Raw genomic sequence first — 20,376 nt, forward strand, 5'->3', positions numbered from 1 at the left:
ATAAAGACGCCGCTTGGAAAGTTGTAAAAAAAAGAGGAGAATAATAAAAAGTAGAACACATCGTAATCATCATTTCCCAAATGAGAAAACACCGTCCATCCCATCCGTAATAAAATTACCCAAAATATATGAACCATCTACCCATAATGGAACCTTAAGAGACGCCGGCGGGTTCCCCTGCAATACGCTATTGCGAAACCCTGATGAGGTGAAAGAGTCACAAAGCAGACATATAAACTAGCGAGCTTGACGATGCAATCCTGCGCCAATCCTGTATGCTTCGGTGCCATCATCGATAAGGCTCTCTTTGAACCAGGGGTGTTTCAGGGCTTCCTTGGCGGTAATACGTTGCTTGGGGTCGTAGATAAAGATCTTGCGTAATAAATCCAGGAATTGACGATTGAAGGGAGTGTTGGTAGGCATGAATTCCTATATCAAAGTTAGTGAAGAGTTTCGACTTATTGGGGGAATCGAAAAAGAAACATACGCCCAGTGCCTTCATTGCACGCACATACTTCCGGGATGCCCGGGTCGTCTCAGTATTAGGATAATCCAGTTTTGTGCGGTTAAAGTATCTAAAATCCGGATTAGTATTGGATCCTGTATGCGTCCGTATAATGAATGATGACTTACTTCGCGGCGGAGTTCTGGTTGCCGGCACGACCTTGCATGACCTGGCGGACTAATTTCGCATCAATTTTGGATCCGATAACAGCCTCCATCATGGCCAAGTGCTCAAGGTTGTCATGGGTCTGAAACAAGGCATCACCAGTGAAGAATTCCACTAGGATGCATCCAATACTCCAAATATCACAGGGGAAACTCCATCCGAGATTGAGTATAATTTCAGGTGCCCGATAATGCCTAGTTGAGACAACAGAAGAATGGTATTCGTCATCAAAAGTAGCAGAGCCAAAATCGATGAGTCGGATCTCGCTATCGAGAAGGACACGTCGCTGTCGAGCATTTCGGGGGTTAAGGTGGGAGGATGAGGGGATGGTGCGGTTATAAGTGAAGGTTTGGTAAGCGCTGCTGACAAGGAGGATGTTTTCGGGTTTGAGGTCGGTATGAATGAGGTTGAGGTCGTGAAGAACTTCATAAGGTTAGGAGGGGGCCAGATCACCATAGCAGGGAAAAAGAGAAAAGCTTACAGGCGACGCTTGTAAATAGTTGACGTGCAAAATGCTGGATCTGACTGCTGGGGAAAGGAACGAAGCCGTTGCCTTTGAGGAAATCGAAAACACTTTGACCTAATAGATCGGTGACAATGCAAATGTGATTCCGGAAATCGAAACAATCCCGCAGGTGAATACATTTATTTCGGTTGCTTTTGTCGTTCGAGGAAAGAGTTGATAAGACCCGTAATTCGATGCGAGAGGCATCTCGGTACTTCTGAATGGAGCGAATAATCTTGACAGCACATCGGGATTTTCGCTGCTTGTCATAAGCCTCCACTACCTTACCGAAAGTACCTTGTCCAAGAAGCTTGATGATGGAGTCTAGTAAAGTGTTAGCATGGACTTTTCGCCGATCGTAACAATAGAGATAAACGGGTGAAACGAACATCGATCCGTCAAGGGCGTGTCAGGAGTCACCAGATAATGGCCATCGTCATCGTCGAACTTTTCGTGGCGTGCACCCGCGTACTAGAGATTTCATATTAGCTCAAAACTCTTTCAAAAGACAAAACATACGCAGTGCGTAGAAGAGAATAGCTTATTAAGGGCCGTCGCAAATTACTCACATCACGAACGACAGGTACTGGCACATCCTTGGCCTTGATAATCGGATGCGGGGGTGGTACATAGCTGAGGAACGCGTCGCCAACATTCTCCAGTTCCCGTCGCTTTTGCTCGTCGCGGGTTGATTTCCGGGTGGTCCGCTTGCGCTTTTGGCCCACCGCCGCATCCTCATAGTAAACACCGTTGCTAGCACCTGTGCTGCCTTGAGAGCCCAGTGATGTAGGGGCTGTGGTGTGTAGAGAGGTCGTTCGGTCGGTAGACAAAGACTGTGACGAGTCTTCACCATACTGTTGGGGATTGATTGAGAATGACGGTCGGTCGTAGTAGCCCAAATCATAGGCCGTTTCGATTCCTGTGCGTCGCCGTTTGCCAGCCGGCTGGGGCACTGCAGGCTGACCGGGAGGCACAGCGTGGCTTGGGGGAGCGGGAGCAGCAGCAGCAGCAGCCGGGCCAGATTTTGAGCCTTCAGGTCCCGGGCTGTCATCAATCACGATGACCTCCTTGGGAATGCCATTCTTGTAAAACTCGCCCCAGTCAGGCTTTTTCTTTCGCCCGCCTAGAGACGGGGCGGCACTGGAGCCACTTTGGTGAGATGCCATACCGGATGGCGTGGTAGTCGAAGCCGCCGGAGCGACTCGACTCGACTGAGTGTAGGGAAGGGCTGTGGTGTTGGCGGGAGCGGTTGTTGGGGAGGGGACGGAGTAAGTGTAGGGATTTGCCAGGCGAGCCCCTGCAGTGGTGGTCGGAGGAGGGTAGGCAGCTGTCGCCTGGTATGAAGAATGAGGGTATCCGTATCGCTGGTGAGAAAGATGGGTTGCAGTGGCCGTTGATGGAGTGGACATTGTGTACGGAGGAGTCCCGTCCGTCGCACGAACGGTCCTTAGGGACGTGTGGAGAGAGTGCGTTCAGTGACCGATTGTCGGCGGTGGCAGCGGAGAAGCTCTTCGCAGCAATGAAAGGGCACCCAGGCGAGGGGACTCAGCGGAGAAAATGGTATCGATCGAGCAGAAAGTAATAGGAAGGGTCGGAAGGGATTGGCTCGAGACGTGACAATGACGAGGCGGTCGGAGAATGGGATGGGATCAAGCCCGATGCATGTCTAGTGGAGTTTGCGGGAGAAGGGCAAATTTGGGGCTCGAGTCTAGATGGAAATAGATCACGAAGAAGCCGGGTCGAAATTGCGAATCATTGACAGAAAATATAACGACATCTGTGGGGGGAACAGGCAGTAAGGAAGAGGGGGGAGACGAAGTGAAGTTGATGATGGAAGGCGAGCCAGAGTTGGGGACGTAAGAGCGTTGCCGATCATTCGCGCGCTTTTTCTTACACTGTTAGGAGACTCGGCACTCTGCACGGTTCAAGCCAAAGTGGAAGAAAATTAAAACAGAAAAATGGACACATTCCGTCCCTTTTTCATGATTTTATTCTTTGATTTGTGTCTGATCTAATTCGAAGAGAAGAGAGTAGGTATCCCCTTTCATAGTCATCGATCTTCGCCCAAGACTATGTTCTTCCACCACCAACACTACCTAGTAGTAAATGAGTACTCGTCATTCTCGATTCTATACAGTACACCTGGACAGTCTCGGTGGCTTATGAACTTTTTTAAATTATTATTAGGGGTCCATGCGGGTCAAACACGACTCATAGAGTCTCCGAGAGGTGCCCATTTAAATACAGGAAATACAGGCGTATCTCTTCTAGCCCTCTAAGCCTTCGAGGTATATCAGCAAATCGGACTCTTTCACTATCTATGATTGTCCTGCGTGGGTGGTCTTTGGCCCACCAGACGCCACCCAGAGTAGCCCTGGCTTAACCGATCCGCCAACCCACACGCTACGACGCCCTAAAAAATCCATATAAGTGGATATATGGAAGGAAATTGAATGAAAAATGATCTCGATTAGATTTATCTATTCCTTTGATGAAGAATATATTAATCTATGTAAATGTATCAAATGCCAAGTCGAATTCCATCGTTAATACCTCATTTGCCCCCATGCGGACCTGCGCGGCCGGTCACCTGAGATGCGCCGGATGAATAGAAAGACCGCGATTCTTGCATGAACTCACATTGCCCTTGGCTGAATAACCGTGGAATGAAAGAAAAATCAGTGGCTGTGGGTTAAATAGTGAGAAAAGATGTTTCTAACTCTGTAACTCATACTCCTGGGCTAAATAGATATCCAGTACGGGTCTTGACTCAGGTCACAGATAGTATACAGTCAACACTTACTAGGCAATATACTACTAAGCACAGGCTGACACTGTCATGATACTGCAGCCTGAGACTGCTGATAGTATGTTTGCAGGTATTGCATCCATATATCTCCGGCCCTGGACTCGGACTCGGAGCCTGAGCCCGAAGGATACATATACTACTACCCCCCGAGGTCATGAGCATGGCAGTTTTAGAGATCGTAGTATGCAATGATACTTATTTAACTAATTCCTTGGAACTTTTGGTTCATATATCTAAAGATTTGACATCCATCGCGTAAAGGTGCTATACATAGTACCTAACGGGTACTCTACTTCCGTCCTTTCTATAATCCTGGAGGTACTTACAATTTCAAGTTACCCATATACTAAGTACATAGTACACTAGCAAGCCCATTGTTTCTTCAACTTGAAAACTAAACCCTCCGACCTCGGGACTGAGTGAAATATACTACCTGCATGGCAGTCCGGAGAACATCCAAATCATACATTCCGGCTATCAGGCGCAGGAATCCTGGGGGCCAAAATCCAAACTTAGAATTCCAACTTGAACTCATTGGCCTGATAATTACGGTAACTTTTGGCCCTGGGGCCGGACATAGGTACCACCCCAATATCTTTAACTATAATCATGAAGATTGGCTAGGATCTTTGGCATCGGGATATGCATAAATTGTGAGCATCCCGACAACACAGCCCCGTCGTCATAATTCATCTTACTGCATTAATGGTAAAAATAGTTTGAACATACTTGGGTAGTATTTGCTCAAATAGTCACCCTCCTTGGTACAATGCACTGATAAGCATAAAATCCTCTCCTGCAACGATGTCATAGCGATCGTCGACATGCATCCTTCTCGGGATCTAAAGGGAACTGTGCGGGGGGAGCGGGGAAGTCCTGAGGGAGCACTTGAGAACTCAAGATTATTCTTAGTCATTTAGCAAGATTGAAAGTGAAAGCGAATTTAAATGGAAAGTAATTATAGATGGATTTATTAATTTGAACTATATATTTGATTACCTACTTTCGGGATCTTGGTGGCGGGCAAGGGGGTATCGTGGTTAGGGTCAATCCACGAAAGTCTGCTAGGGACTCTTCGGAAGACTCGGAGGTGGCAAGCAATGGGTATTTGCTGAATTTAAAAGATGGAAATACTCTATAAGATCCAATATAAGAAGATTATCTACCTCCTTCAAGGTTATATCAAGGGAGTCCTTACTCTATTTTCTATAGATTCTTGATCTTCCTATGCTTAATGGAGGTTATAGTAACTGAAGTTAGTACTATAAAGAATATATTGAATAAAATTTACATAAATGAGTCTTTGATATGCTTGCCTATCTACTTAAGTATCTTTTCAAGAATAGTGTAGAGCACAATATAAACTTGAATTGTAGGGTATAGTTCAACAAGTTACCCATACCCATAGTTTTTATACACAAGTATACTTCAAGGCCTATTGGTGACCTAATACACCAATAATAGATACGAATGATAATCCTTAACTCATCTCTCTTACAACCTCATGAGCTCGGCTCATCTCATCCTCCGAAGGCATATTGACAATAGCCAAATAAAGAACTTTCTGTTGAGAAATTAGCATATATTCTGCCTGTAATTGAACCAAGTAGACTCTACCTTTTTCATTAGCTTAGAGACTGGCGAAAGTGGTCCGTTCCGTTCTCTTTGACCACCAGAGGACCCTCTCATCCGAAGACTAGGACGTTCATAATACATATCGTCTTGAGATAAAGATTCCGGTGGACTTTGTGGGTTTCGCATATCTCGTACTTGGTTGATAGCGTCTCTTAAGCCAAAACCTCGTCCATATGGAGCATGTGGCGCCGGGGCATTTGAATTGGAGTATGATCGCATGTAACCATCATCTTCTGATTGAGACGAGAAGCTTCGGCGATCACGTAGTAGACCACACCGATTTCCTTTCATTCCTTGTAGTTTATCCATTGTGAGCTTCCCGCCTGTGACTAATGCGAGTGGATCACCACTGCTGGCGGGGTGGTTGGGATCCGCATATCGGGAGGTGAAGGTAGGTTTTAATCCTTGATTTAAATGGCTGTCGGGATTTTTGGCGATCTAACAGGCAGGGGGTTCTTAGGTTAGATATGATCGTGCATATGTCAAGGCTGAACTAAAACTTACAAATTTTGCCTGTGCCCTCTTGTCCATGTAGCCGCTGACGAATTGGCCCTTTTTCTTCATTTTGGATAACCTTTTCTCTGCGTTAGGATCGGATGCTAGCTGGTCGATCTCTGGGAAGACTAGAGGGGCCACTTCAGGGAACATGTTTCCGTATGTTTTCCCATCTGAAGACTTCAGTTTGCGCTGGAGGCGTTTGAACGTGCCGGTATCACCTGTACCTGAAGCCTCGGAAATCAAAGAGTTAAGATTTATAGCGGTTGAGGGCATGTCTTCTAGCTCAGGATTCCATGTCATGATAAGGCAATAAAGCCCGCGAGGCTGGAAGAATTCCTTGTTGATCTGAGTGAAAAAGGAGTTTGTTCTGTAAAATAGGGTTAGTATACTACTGTAGTTAGCACGAGAAAGGAATGGCAGTCTTACCTTCGGCGCCCATCAGCGACAATAGCAATATCAGTGGTAATCTGTATAGCGATTGAGACTGCAATACCGGTGACAGAGGGCATCCACATTGTTCCGATCGAAGCCAAGTTGATTGTGTGGAGCCAAGGAGTGGCCTGGCATGATTTCTCTGCGGTATTGAGAAAGTCCAAGAACATGGTTTGGTCAATACCGCACTCTTCAAGTACCGGGGAATATGCACGGATGAAGCCACGATCTCGAGTCTTGGGTCTGCGCTGTGGTAAGACCACAGGTATAGATAGTTTCGGTCGGGGAGCATTCTCGAGAGAATCATACGCCGGAGGTGCGGGATGTGAAGATGCAAATTGATGTGCGAGATTGGGTTGATCGGCATTTTCGTCAATTTCGGTGTATACTGGAGGGGTATTGGTTGAGGGCTCGGAGGTATGGAGGAGCTCTTCTTGAGCCTCGTCAAGAGCCCATTGCTCCTCTAACGCTGTGGCTGGCAGTTCAAATATTTCATTTTCATGCGCCGGGAGCTCGTGGGGGAGATCCTCATCCGCCCCTGGACTGATTGACTGCGTTGGTATATCTTCAGAGGGGGATGCGGGTGTCTGATTATCCTTTTTGGCCTTGTGAGCAGTTATGCTCTCTGAAATAAGACCGATACCCGCCGCGATACCTTGAAAAGCCTTTTGGGGGAGAGAGGAACGACTTGTCATGACTGCGGAGAGAAGCGACTCAATAGATTGAATAACTGACAACCTTGGACGTCTGAAGAAATTATTATTTAGAAATGAGAAAGAAGGGCATACTGCATTTATAGCCTCGAGGTCGTGTCTTCTGGCACCGTGGATACCTAATTCTTGCAATATTCTAAATTGCTTTTAGGCATTCTTGAAGGCTACTAACTGTGGCGGTGCAATTATCCCCTAACTATAGGGTGTTCTACATGCTTATTGGCTGTATTGGGAATAAGCACAAGCCGAGACTTCCTTAAAGTCGATTAGACTTGGGACCTCATAGTTAGTTAATTTCTGCAAATGACTCTGTGGTGACTGGATCTATGGTTCCCGCCATCCCAATCCGGTAACGATTGCGAAGATGTGGCTAAGCCGCGCGCTACAGCATTAAGCTTACCTTTCTCAGGTATGTCATCGCGAGTGATTATTGGTGCCTAAATTCTAGTTATACCTTGTTCCCTGATGATGCTTCGACCCGCATCTCCATAGCCTCACAATCCGAAACTAACAATTCCTGATGGATCTTCCCTGGGGCCGAGGGAAATTGTTAGTACAAGCTGACTAGTCTCCAAATTTACTATCTAGTACTAGTATATAGTATATCTGATAATAAACATCCGCAGTTCGAATTCTCATCATTATTTCTTTTATTGGCATGCTAACATAGTCCTACATGTACAGCTACACAACAGACAGTGCAAGCGAATGACATGCATTGAGATCGATTTTCGTTTTCAGTTGCTGAGTTGTATTTAAGATCGTGTCTAGAACGATTGCTCAAAAGCCCAGAGCAATAGATAGATCGAGCTATAGTGCAATTACACACTTGCCCATCGCCCACACAGAATGCATGTCCCATCGATAGGGACTGTGAAGGTAGTAAAATCCCCGAATCCCACAACAAGGAAAAAGAACCTGGGAAAGAAGAAGAAAACCCAAACGCCACGAACCAGACTCACGAAGATGCAAGAAATTCCAGGGCCTAAGGGAAATGAGTATAGCAATCCCCAACAGATTGTGCCCCAGAACAAATTAAACACAAATAAGAAAAAAATAAAATAAGATTACAAGGGTCTGATTCGCTTATACTGCACGGTCTTCCTTTGGATCCTTTGAATAACCTCTCTGCACATGCTTGATGCCTCGTCCATCTGCCTCGAGCATAAACAAGAGATCTCGGACCTGGATACCAGCCCCCTTCTCTTGATCTTCGCGCCACGCCCCAATTCGTCGCTTGGGTGGGCCGGCTGGTGTTTCTCCAGAACGACTAGGCTTGTCGGACCCAGGAGTTGGTGTGGGAGGGTTGGGCCGTGAGGGTGACGAGAACCCGCTGGAAGATCCGCCAGGTTTTAACCATGAATATGACTTTTTAGTTCCAAACATCCGTCCAGAGAGCATGCTATTGGTGGCCATTCGTGCCGTCTCGACGGACTGCTGATGTTGCTGCGCTTCAGTAGCCTTAGAATCCTGCATTTTCTTTGCCTCTTTCTTGGTCATTGATTTTTTATCGAAGCTGGGGGCCTTCTCTGCGATTGGCGTGGAAGGAGCAGAATTAAGATCAACGGATTCAGCTCGGTTGCCTGTGATTTCTCCCACAGTGGCGTTTGCACTGCGCTTAGCTCGCTTTGCAGCACGCCTGTGCTCCTGTGATGACTCTCGGCTAACAAGACTCCGGTATTTGTCCGCGATAGGTTTAGAAGGGGGTGTTTCGATTTCTGATTGAGGTCCTGTAAATTCCGGATTAGTAGGATGAATTGTGAAAAATTTTAACTTGTTCTCAGATAATGCAACACATACGCTTGGAAGGCGTTGCCATATCCCCAAGACCCTGTTTTGAAGATTGTGCAACATCTTGCCATTCGTCAGGGACGACTCCATGTGAGTGTGCTCGACGGCTGCGAGAAAGGGCAGAAGAGTAATCAACGATGCCCCTCAGACGTTCTTCGCAAGAAAGAGACATCAAGTTCAAGATATCCACAAGAGGAGCACCCTCTTGATTCAAAATTGTTTGACCAGTACGAATTACGGATGATCCATCAGGGCCTGTAACTTCGATAGGCTGGGGTCGCCCAGGAACGGGATGAAATAGTCCTTCAGAGGGGATGCGAACACCAAGGTCAAAGCCTCGCTTCTGAATCTTCTGCTCCAGCAGCTTAGCTAGCAGAAACGGTTCTTGAAGATGGTATTGCGACCGCCGTGCGGCCTCCGTATCCTCACGGGTCGGCTCATTCGGATCTTTGAATGGAACGGGGGGTTGAGAGGCTGGTTCGGAAAACGAATGCTGCTGCTGGACAACCGGTTTTATGTGGGGCAACTCGCCAAAGCTGCTCGACGCTGAAAGAGTTCCCGTTGTGGAGGCTTGGGAGTTGAAAGATGTGTTGATAGGAGGTGGCTGTTGAGGTGTTTGCGCTCGAGGAGCCGCCTGCGCCTGCGCATTGGGCCCTGAAAAGCTGCGCGTGAGGAATGCCTCTTCTTCTCTCACATCAATACCAGACGATGCCAGAACATCCGTCAACTCCGCCGCATCTGTTGTCTTATCAACTGGGCGTGATGGCGGACCCATGGTACCTGCAGGGGCAGGCGCTTGAGGAGCAGGTGTTGATGGCATGCTGTTCGGAGCTGTCCCGTTCATGGGGGGTTGGTTTGGTGGAAGCTGCATCGCGCCAAAGCTCGGGGACGCGTAGGGCGATTGTGTCTGGGATGGCGGTAGAGGAGAAAGACGGGGACGTTTCGATGGAGGAGGTGCTACGCCTCCATTCACAGGCGAAGCAGCGTGAGGAGATGGGGAGGAGACAGGAGGAGAGAAAGGTTGGGTGGAGAATTGCGGCGGAGGCTGCTGCTGCTGCTGTTGCTGAGGGTGTCGAGTTTGCGCCATGATGAAAGATTACTGATAATCAAATGAGAGGCGGATAGTAATGGAAATGCGGTTTATGCCGCTCGTTCTTGCGAGATACAAAGGCTGCACGCGTGGCCGTTAAAGTGAGCGGTTTGCTCACACCACCAGATGCCACTGAACGTGACCATCTCAGAAGACCCGTGAAACCATGAGATCGACGCGCAAAGATGATTAGGGATATCAAAGACGTAAACGGCGTAAGTGGAAGACACGTAGGCGATGGCGATGCGGGACGAGGGGGACAAGGAGCTTAATGTCTCTTGAGGTTTTGCTCCGCGGATCGCGTTGGATCACGTGTAGCTTAGTTAATGCAACGGGTCCCGTAAAAGCAAGGCGGTGAACTATAACCTTGGTTGATCCCGCGCGATTCATTTCCTGTCGCCAACTTCTTGCTTGACCCATTACACGTCTCTTTCATTCGTTAATATTATTTTTGCAATAAGGTACTGCTTCGGTCATGGGAATGGTTTAAAATCATTCCTCCGTATACCTCATCACTTGGATTCGTGTGACGGGGCCTGCAGTGCCTGGATATTCAACGATTCTGCCGATAAGGAACTGCGACAGCCACAATACCCAAGCTTTCTCCTTGACCTTACAGAGGCTCGAGGATCTCTGCCATAATGGCCACCAAGCGGAAGGTTTCGGTCATGGGCGCCACTGGAGACGATGGACCGGTCGACCCTTCAGATGAGCTAGCGTTCTATTGTCTCGGCGGAGGAAATGAAGTCGGACGATCATGTCATATCATTCAATACAAGGGCAAGACGGTCATGGTGAGCTTTATGTTCGAATTCGAGGCGTTTATACTCAATTGGCTAATGTGTCTGACTCCTCAATAGCTCGATGCGGGCATGCACCCAGCTAAAGAAGGGTTCTCAGCATTACCGTTCTTCGATGAGTTCGATTTGAGCACTGTGGATATTCTCTTGATCAGCCAGTACGTGAAATCCATATCTTGCTTTGTCTTCGATATAGCGCCTGGAAATATAATTGGGCTTCGGGGTGTCTTAACGAGGCCCCGATTATACAATGAGCTTTGTACATGGCCCAGAGTTTCAATATATTGGACTCATTTTCGATATTCGCATTGTAAAACTCGCGTGATTCATTTATGATTTACTGACACTTAATTGTTGGAAATAGTTTTCACGTTGACCATTCATCGGCCCTTCCCTATGTGCTCAGCAAGACGAACTTCAAAGGTCGTGTCTTCATGACACATGCCACCAAGGCCATTTATAAATGGCTCATTCAAGATAATGTCCGTGTTAGCAATACATCTTCTTCCTCAGACCAACGCACAACTCTATATACGGAGCGCGATCACCTTTCCACACTTCCTTTAATCGAAACCATCGATTTCAACACAACCCACACTATCAATAGCATTCGCATCACCCCATTCCCTGCTGGACACGTTCTCGGCGCAGCTATGTTTTTGGTCTCAATCGCCGGCTTGAACATTTTGTTTACCGGAGACTATTCTCGCGAGGAAGATCGACACTTGATTCCAGCTGAAGTACCGAAGGGAATTAAGATCGATGTGCTGATTACAGAGTCTACATTTGGTATTTCGTCCAATCCACCCAGACTGGAACGAGAAGCTGCTCTCATGAAGTCAATCACAGGCGTCCTAAACCGTGGAGGTCGTGTTCTCATGCCCGTTTTTGCTCTTGGTCGTGCGCAAGAGTTACTTTTGATTCTCGAGGAATACTGGGAACGACACCCAGAACTACAGAAAGTTCCGATTTACTATATTGGTAATATGGCGCGTCGTTGCATGGTTGTATACCAGACATATATTGGCGCCATGAACGACAACATTAAACGACTTTTCCGGCAACGCATGGCCGAGGCTGAGGCGAGTGGAGATAAGAGTATAACGGCAGGACCATGGGACTTCCGCTTTGTTAGGAGTCTCCGAAGTCTAGAGCGATTTGACGATGTCGGCGGCTGCGTTATGATTGCATCGCCGGGTATGCTTCAAACGGGAACCAGCCGAGAATTGTTAGAAAGATGGGCGCCCAGTGAACGTAATGGTGTAGTTATGACAGGTTACAGTGTCGAAGGGACAATGGCTAAGCAACTGCTTAATGAGCCTGATCTAATCCCTGCTGTTATGTCTAAGGGCAATGCTGTCCAAGGTCGCGGACGAGTACCAGGGGGCAATGATGAAGATCAAAAAGTCATGATTCCCCGTCGTTGTACTATCGACGAAATTAGTTTTGCAGCCCATGTTGATGGTGTAGAGAACCGAAATTTCATTGAAGAGGTTGCCGCACCGGTTGTGGTATGTTGGTTCTACGAGGTTCACCTTTTGCTAGCTGCTAACCCGATGATAGATTCTGGTACACGGCGAAAAACACCAAATGATGCGACTGAAGTCCAAGCTACTCAGTCTCAACGCAGACAAGACCGTCAAAGTTAAGGTTTATACGCCTGCTAATTGCGATGAAGTTCGCATCCCCTTCAAGAAAGATAAGATTGCCAAGGTTGTTGGCAAACTAGCACAAGTTGCCCCCCCTCGGAACAAGATGATGGACAGTTAATGGCTGGAGTTCTGGTTCAAAATGGATTCGATCTATCACTGATGGCCCCTGATGATCTCCGAGAATATGCTGGTTTAACGACAACCACCATTACATGCAAACAGCACCTGACACTCAGCTCTGCTAGCATGGACCTGATCAAATGGGCTCTAGAGGGAACCTTTGGGGCCATTGAAAAGATTGGCAGTACCAAGGAAGGAAACAAGCCAGTCAATGGCGACGCAGGAGAGAAAGCCGATGAGGAAATCCCCATGGGAGAGACACAAGCATATCTGGTCATGGGCTGTGTGATCTTACGTCACCACCCGCGAACCCATGAAGTCGAACTGGAATGGGAGGGTAACATGATGAATGACGGTGTTGCCGATGCTGTCATGGCTGTGCTACTCACAGTTGAGAGCAGCCCGGCCTCAGTGAAGCGTAAGTGAAAGAACAAAGCCTACTTGATTTTCGCTGTTTGGAACTAACAGTATCTTCTTTACTTAGAATCGGCAAAACATAATCATCACCATCACCACCATCATGATGACGAGGACATCGATATGCAGCTGCCCAATCCCCACTCATATGTTGATGCCGACGACCGACTTTCTCGTCTCCTTATGATGCTCGAAATGCAATTCGGCTCCGAGATTTCTCCCATCGAGCGACCACGTATCCCAGCTGACCTTGCGACTGGCCCCACAGACGGCGAGCAGCCAACTGAACTTGACGAGGAGCGTGTTGCGGACATCGAGTCGGCGGAATTGGAGCGCCTTCATGCCTTGGGCATCCCCGTCCCTGGTATTGAAATCAAGGTGGATAAGCACGTTGCCCGTGTCTGGCTAGAGAACCTGGAAGTCGAATGCGCCAGTGCTATTCTACGTGACCGAGTTCGTATTGTTGTCGAACGGGCGGTTGAAACCATTGCGGGTCTCTGGGCAGCCAGTTCAATGCCTAAGGAGGCCGTCGTTCCAAATGGCTCCATGAAAACGCAAGAAGAAATCGAGGCTGCTGCTATTGAGAAGGCCGCTGCCATCGAGACGCAAGGTTAATTTTATGTACGATAATAGGATATCCTCAATGAACAGACTTGGGCATCGGAAGCCCTAAATAGCGTTTGGTCTTTTAACTTCTTTTCGTCTCTAGATAATGACCTAGACAGATTGCACGTATCCCGAGTCCACGGGTTCATTGATATTCAATGTTATACCAGTATCATGTCACGATATGGTGTATCAAATATGTATGTGAATTGCCCGTCTGACCGTAGATAAAATTGGTTGAATCCACACCTCACGTAAATTATGGCCAGTAACCACGGTTGGTGATAGAAGGCCCATCTTGGCAAGCGTCCCGAGCGCATAGTAAACGTAGATAACAGCTAAATCGGAGATTAGTCCGCTGCCGTGAGCCGATATAGTGCGGTATCAAACCCGGACAACTAGCCAATAGAGAACTCGGGATCTCCAAATCGGCATGCCGAGTCCACTTTACCCCGCTGGCCTTTGCCTCGGGTTAAAGGTTAAACGAAGTATAAGAGGAACTTAATCTCCGATCTTGTGGAACGAATCATCTCTACCTCTCATCATATTTTACATTTCAATTTCAACCAATCTTGAAATGACTGATCCCAGTATGTTTAGCCTTCATTGTATTTAATGTTTAGTCTTGCTCACATTGATGACAGAACAGACATCTACTGCATCGCGCAGTGCGGTTCTACACCGAGATAGCCATTTCATTCCCAAGAGAGCTATCGGTGGTAAAGGATGCTATATTAATTTGGAAGATGGCACGAAGTTCCTTGATTCAACTGGTGGCGCTGCTGTCTCATGTCTAGGACATGGTAATGAAAAGGTTCAGCAAGCCATCAAAGATCAGTTGGATCAAATTTCCTACTGCCACACAGCATTTTTCGGAACAAATGTTACAGAAGAACTGGCTCGCGCTCTAGTTGATTCCACTGGAGGAAAAATGTCCAAGGTATTCGTCATGAGTTCAGGTGAGAGCAAGCTCTTTGGCTTGCGTTAGATAACTGTCGCTAAAGTTGTTATGTCATTTAGGCTCTGAAGCTGTTGAGGCTGCGATGAAACTGGCCCGTCAGTACTTTCTTGAGTTATCTGACCCCCAAACTGAAAGGACACGGTTCATTGCACGTCTGCCCTCTTATCATGGTACTACTCTTGGTGCACTGAGTATCGGTGGGCATGTTCATCGAAGAGAGCCATTCTTGCCTCTACTCTCGAAAAATATCTCTCATGTCTCCCCGTGCTATGCCTATCGTGGTAAGAAAGACGGCGAGTCTGATGCGGATTACGTTAGTCGATTGGCGGCAGAGTTAGATGCGGAGTTCAAGCGAGTGGGGCCGGAGACTGTTTGTGCATTTATTGCAGAACCTGTGGTTGGAGCGGTAAGATAATTCGAGTCATTCTTGGAAAAGTATTGAGTATCTGACAAGATCGGAAAATTAGGCATTAGGTTGTGTTCCAGCGGTACCGGGATATCTCCCCGCTATGAAAGCTGTGTGCGAAAAGTATGGTGCTCTATTTATTCTGGATGAAATCATGAGTGGAATGGGTAGATGCGGAACTCTACACGCTTGGGAACAGGAGGATGTCGTTCCTGATATTCAGACCATCGGCAAGGGTCTGGGTGGTGGCTATGCTCCTGTCTCTGGAATGTTGATAAATGATTCCATCGTACAGGTTTTGGATAAGGGAACTGGTTCGTTCCGACACGGGCAGACATACCAGGGCCATCCGATCTCTTGTGCGGCTGCCTTGGCTGTACAAAAGGTGATTCAAGAGCAGTCGCTTTTGGAGAATGTGCGGAGTATGGGCACCTACTTGGAGCAACAGCTACGCCACCGTTTTCGAAACCACCCACATGTCGGCGATATTCGTGGAAAGGGATTGTTCTGGGGGGTGAGAATTAATTCAATAATTGAGTCCTGCAATTTGATATGCTGACGAAAAGCTCTATTGATAGATGGAATTTGTCAAAGACAAGACTACTAAAGAGCCATTCGATAAGGAGACACGGCTATCGGCTTTGATTCAAGAAAAGGGGCTGTGTCCGGAGTTTGCTATTTCGTTGTATGGATGCTCCGGCACAGTTGATGGTATCAGTGGTGATCATGTTATCTTGGCACCGCCTTATATCGTGTCGAAAGAGGAGATTGACATTATTGTTGATGTTACTGCAAAGGTTCTGGAGGCGGTTTTCAATGAGATAAAATAGTGATAGTATGATCTCGGGACGCGGATGCTCAGGGTTACGCTGGGGTAATAGCCTTCAAGTTTACATCATGATATGGGTACTTTCATCCGCAGGGCTGGGCGCCAGAGAATTTGCTCATAGATACAATCATGAAACCTGATCATCCAATTCCTCCACCTTGTTTCCAAGATAATACAGTCAGTCTGAAGCACGCCAACAGGTAAATGGGGCAAATTGTGGTAAATGAACTTGTATGGTACCCAATCTGGAGGCTCCTGTAAGCGCAAATCAACCTCTCTTCCGTGATCTTCTAAAATTTGGTGGAGCCTAGCAACTTGGGCATCAATAATTGTATGTTCAACCACCCTCACTCCGGTAATTTTGTTTAGAGGTAGCTCCTGTTGAGCTGAGGCCCACAGCCTTTTGCGTCTATCACTCAATGACCGGACAAAGAGAGACTCATATCTTTGCCAGGATCTCAGGCAAGGTACAAAACTTTCAATGCAAACGGACTCATATACCCCATCCGAATCGAGCAGCTCGACTGAATCTGGGGGACCGTGAAGCATTAATGCCCATCAAATAAACTCCGGATCTGCACCATAATCTAAGAGAACCCGTACACCTTGCGGCCAACCAATCGCAAAATCAAGGAGTGTTAATCCATCAACTATATCGTGAGGCTGGACAATCCCCGAACAAAGAGCGTGGGTTAAATCCCTAAGTGATTCTCGGATAATAACCTTGATGATATCTGGGTATGATACGGCTTGTCATAGTATTAGTTTCCGTCTGCACCGAAAGCATGAAATCTGAATACATACCATCCTCATCTTTTGAAAGCATCAATGGCATATTTACTTTTCCTCTCAGGGACCGAGGTGTCACTGAAAGAGGCCCCCCAATTTGCACAAGGTAAGTCGCAAGGAAGTGGTGGTCATATGTCCAGACAACTTCATTGCACAGCCTGGTCAAAATTTCCCGTCCTGAATGATTATCTGGAACAGAACCAAGGCTTCCCAGGAATTTGGCCCATTTGAACAGGGCTAGTATTTGACTTTCCAAATTCCACATACTATTCATGCTGATTGCCTAACGCCTCAAATTAGCATCTTGTTACCAGGGGGAAGCTACTATAAATGGTATACTTACATCTATGAACGAAACCATGCCATATAACTTCCAGCACATGTCATCAGGTTTGGCCTTTCCGTCTGAGAATGCGAGCTGGAGTTCATATATCAGATCATCTATTAGTGTCATTGTCTTAGGAATAGGGGTGAACGTTCTAGAGTGAAGGCAACGCATGGTTTGGTACTACCAGCTATCCCATCCACAGACAACCTGAAACTGAGCGTTGGTAAAAATGAAAGTTTTCTGGCTCCAGCAAGAACAAAAAGTGAAAATGATACGGTGACGCTAAAACGTTCGCTGTAATAACTGTAGGGCTTCACGTTGGACCCTATACGATCCTTAGAGCGATAGCGGCACTCTAGATCCAGTGTGGATTGAGCCTCACGGCATGAGCAAGATGACCCCAGAGCTGGCGCTCTCGTAGTTGAAGCCTGGCTGATGGAAAAATGCTACCGAAAAAATCAAGCTCTGCCAAATCAACTTATCTTGGGTAATTACAATTATTCCGCTGTCAGCATTGCCCCTGGAACCAACGATGGAGGTCGATATACCATCAAATTCTGCAATGTCACGGTTAAATACACACACCCCGGCTGGAACGATACAATCAACACCCAAATTTGGCTCCCCTTGGATGATTGGAATGGCAGATTCCAAGCTTTAGGATGTGGAGGCTACGCCACAGGACTTGGGTCTATCTACCTCACTCACGCAGTTGCGCAAGGGTACTCATCTGCCTCCACTGATGGTGGTTTTGCAACAGGCGCAACCACCATTCCAACAGATTTTTCTTGGGTCCTCAGCAGCAAGGGAAATGTCAATTGGTTTTTTTTTTGAGAACTACGCATTCAAAGCAACAAACGACATGGCTATCATTGGGAAGCAGATCACCATATCCTACTACGGGAGAGCGGCAAACTATTCGTATTTTACTGGGTGTTCTGGTGGTGGACGACAAGGTCTGATGATGGCGCAAACTTTTCCAGATGCTTTCGATGGGATTTTGGCCATTTCACCAGCAAGTCATCTAGAGACATTTATTCCTGCTGCCTACTGGCCTGAGCAAGTCATGAACCAGAATGAATATTACCCATCACCTTGTGAAGTCGAAGGCTTCACCAAGGCTGCAGTTAAGGCGTGTGATCGGATGGACGGAGTGGAAGAGGGTATCATTAGCGATCCTAGCATATGCAATCTCACTGCGTACAGCTTCGTCGGACAAAACTTCATATGCAATGGGACTCGGTATTCCCTGGCTGCGTCTGGCGCACAGGTTGTTGAAGCTGCTTGGTCTGGTTCCGGAAAGGAAGCTTGGTTCGGACTGAACAAGGGCGCTGCTATAGGCAGCTACTATGTCCCAACTGCATGTTCTGGTAACGGCACATGCTATTCCTCCGGTGCTCCTCTATTCGGCAAGTGGATTTCGAATCTCGTCGTTAAGGATCCGGATCTTGCGATCAACAACATGACCAATGCGGCATTTTCCAAAGCCCTACACGCATCATTTGTCGGTAACGTGGAGTCTTATCTGTCAAGCTTCGATGCCAATGGTGGTAAGATGATCACCTGGCATGGAATTGCGGATGAAGCCATCCCCCCAAATGGAACGATCAAGTACTACGACGAAGTACTTGATAATGACCCTGAAGTTCAGGACTTCTATCGTTTCTTTGAGGCGCCGGGGGTTGCACACTGCTATGTTGGACTGGGACCTATTCCGAATGAAGCAATCTCTATATTGGTGGCCTGGGTGGAGAAGGATGATGTGCCTGTCATTTTGCATGCTACGAATGGAAAATAACAACCACCGCGCGAGACTTGTGTCCGTATCCTCTTTAGCAGAAGTATATCGGGGGAGACCCAAGAAAACCAGCATCTTTTGTCTGTGCCAGAAGGGCATAATCACTGGAGTGATGCTCCCTGACATTATTTCTACTTCAGGTTCCAACTTGAACCTTGGTTGAGAGGAGACCTCGGGAGATTTTACTACTCAAGTGCTTCAATGCTCTCTCATTTACAATTCACAGTATTCATCTTTGACACATTTCATTCTACCTAGGTATATTTTTATATTGATCATGATGGTTCTTCAATATTGTTAGTATTGTATGACCAACATGCTCCTCACTAGCATGTCCATATATAAATATTAGACTTAAATAGCTTATGAAAACCGATTGCGCTTCATAAGACTCGAGAAAGCATGGTCGAAAATAACAAAAGTTCCAATTTTTTGAGTAGTATACTGTGTACTATACTATAAAGAAAGCTTAATATTAGTAATGGTAGTTTGAGTTGTACTAGATTGTAACAAGATGAGAAATTTTACTCTAATAATAGTCGCAGCTCTAGGAAGCTATACCCGTGAACAGATAAAAATCACAGCATCTGTAAGTCTTCAGTATCTAGTAGACTCACCTGGGCTACCTGGGCTACCAGGGCTTCATGCATGATGCAAGCGGGTCTGAATCGGGTTAGGCCGAGATAATTAATCTGGTGACAGAAAACCCGAGCTTGATATAGCCATGGATCCATGACTTTAGGGAGTAGCTAAGCTGCAGATTATCCTAGCATAGCTGGGTGAAAATTTGGAATATAAAGATGCTGGCTCTTTCGCTGATTTGAAGCACACAGATAAATAGAACGAACGGGGTGCGGCCATGATGCAAGCAAGGGTGGAGCGGGGGAAACCCGCTTCTTTAGGTTGAAATGGGTTTTCCCAGGTTGTGTTGGCACCAATGAAAGCTATAATGATAACTTCAAACGCGACAATATTGATTGTGGCCAGCCCTACAAGGATAATGAGTTTCATATCTGCCTAGTAATGACAGTAAGCCCGGTGACCAAGAAGTGATTCATGTGTTGTGAGTCAGTCAGGCGGGGCCCCTATCTAGGCGGCTGGCCAACTAGTGTGCTTAGTGTGCCTAGTTTGTTATAGTATGTCAGTCCATACGTGCATCCAGTACCAGTATCACGAACAAACAGATAAATCCACTGAATCACAACCACTCTGGATCTTTCAATAACAAAAAGCAAATATGCGTAATCAGACCAAAAAGACAAATGAGACCAAACCCTGGGACAGTAAAGGAAGACCGCCGAAAGAGGACCCGATCACATAGCATGTACATGTAATCATCCCATCCGATCGCAGCCCCTTCCCCACTCCCGCCTCCTCCGACACTCCTCGCGCCTTTCCTAGTGACGTTGTGGCTCCAAAAAAAAACCTCCAACCTTTTCTTTATAAACCCCCCCCCCCTCTTTCCCCACCCATCTCTCGCCGGCAATCAGCCGCTTCACTTCACCACGCCTCCCTCCACGCGGAAGA

At 47.0% G+C, this 20,376-nt stretch overlaps 6 protein-coding genes across 6 annotated transcripts; 3 read left to right on the plus strand and 3 right to left on the minus strand.

Moving 5' to 3' along the window:
• Positions 1-237: 237 nt before the first annotated feature.
• Positions 238-2,584, minus strand: N7478_002299 (putative protein kinase (Lkh1); the record flags this gene model as incomplete). Its single annotated transcript, XM_056918513.1, has 6 exons — positions 238-429; positions 488-575; positions 634-1,093; positions 1,152-1,499; positions 1,565-1,646; positions 1,745-2,584. 6 exons carry the CDS (start codon positions 2,582-2,584, stop codon positions 238-240), a joined length of 2,010 nt encoding a protein of 669 aa, XP_056781671.1.
• Positions 2,585-5,559: 2,975 nt separating this feature from the next.
• N7478_002300 (uncharacterized protein) lies at positions 5,560-7,244 on the minus strand (the record flags this gene model as incomplete). Its single annotated transcript, XM_056918514.1, has 3 exons — positions 5,560-6,057; positions 6,124-6,484; positions 6,544-7,244. 3 exons carry the CDS (start codon positions 7,242-7,244, stop codon positions 5,560-5,562), a joined length of 1,560 nt encoding a protein of 519 aa, XP_056781672.1.
• A 1,104-nt stretch (positions 7,245-8,348) lies between these two features.
• N7478_002301 (uncharacterized protein) lies at positions 8,349-10,140 on the minus strand (the record flags this gene model as incomplete). The annotated part of the gene is made up of 2 exons (XM_056918515.1): positions 8,349-8,992; positions 9,063-10,140. 2 exons carry the CDS (start codon positions 10,138-10,140, stop codon positions 8,349-8,351), a joined length of 1,722 nt encoding a protein of 573 aa, XP_056781673.1.
• A 644-nt stretch (positions 10,141-10,784) lies between these two features.
• Positions 10,785-13,747, plus strand: ysh1 (cleavage polyadenylation factor subunit YSH1; the record flags this gene model as incomplete). Its single annotated transcript, XM_056918516.1, has 6 exons — positions 10,785-10,937; positions 11,004-11,101; positions 11,308-12,454; positions 12,507-12,656; positions 12,710-13,133; positions 13,200-13,747. The coding sequence occupies 6 exons, from the start codon at positions 10,785-10,787 to the stop codon at positions 13,745-13,747; spliced, it is 2,520 nt and encodes an 839-aa protein (XP_056781674.1).
• Positions 13,748-14,375: 628 nt separating this feature from the next.
• On the plus strand, positions 14,376-15,935 carry N7478_002303 (aminotransferase, class III; the record flags this gene model as incomplete). The annotated part of the gene is made up of 4 exons (XM_056918517.1): positions 14,376-14,697; positions 14,759-15,105; positions 15,167-15,619; positions 15,684-15,935. The coding sequence occupies 4 exons, from the start codon at positions 14,376-14,378 to the stop codon at positions 15,933-15,935; spliced, it is 1,374 nt and encodes a 457-aa protein (XP_056781675.1).
• Positions 15,936-17,564: 1,629 nt separating this feature from the next.
• On the plus strand, positions 17,565-18,849 carry N7478_002304 (putative feruloyl esterase; the record flags this gene model as incomplete). Its single annotated transcript, XM_056918518.1, has 2 exons — positions 17,565-17,843; positions 17,887-18,849. Coding segments are annotated over 2 exons (1,242 nt in total), but the record flags the coding sequence as incomplete, so codon positions are not given.
• Positions 18,850-20,376: the final 1,527 nt, after the last annotated feature.

The sequence above is a fragment of the Penicillium angulare genome (assembly GCF_028827245.1).
Source record: "Penicillium angulare strain IBT 27051 chromosome Unknown utg000003l_segment0_segment0, whole genome shotgun sequence".
Classification (NCBI taxonomy): Eukaryota; Fungi; Ascomycota; class Eurotiomycetes; order Eurotiales; family Aspergillaceae; genus Penicillium; species Penicillium angulare.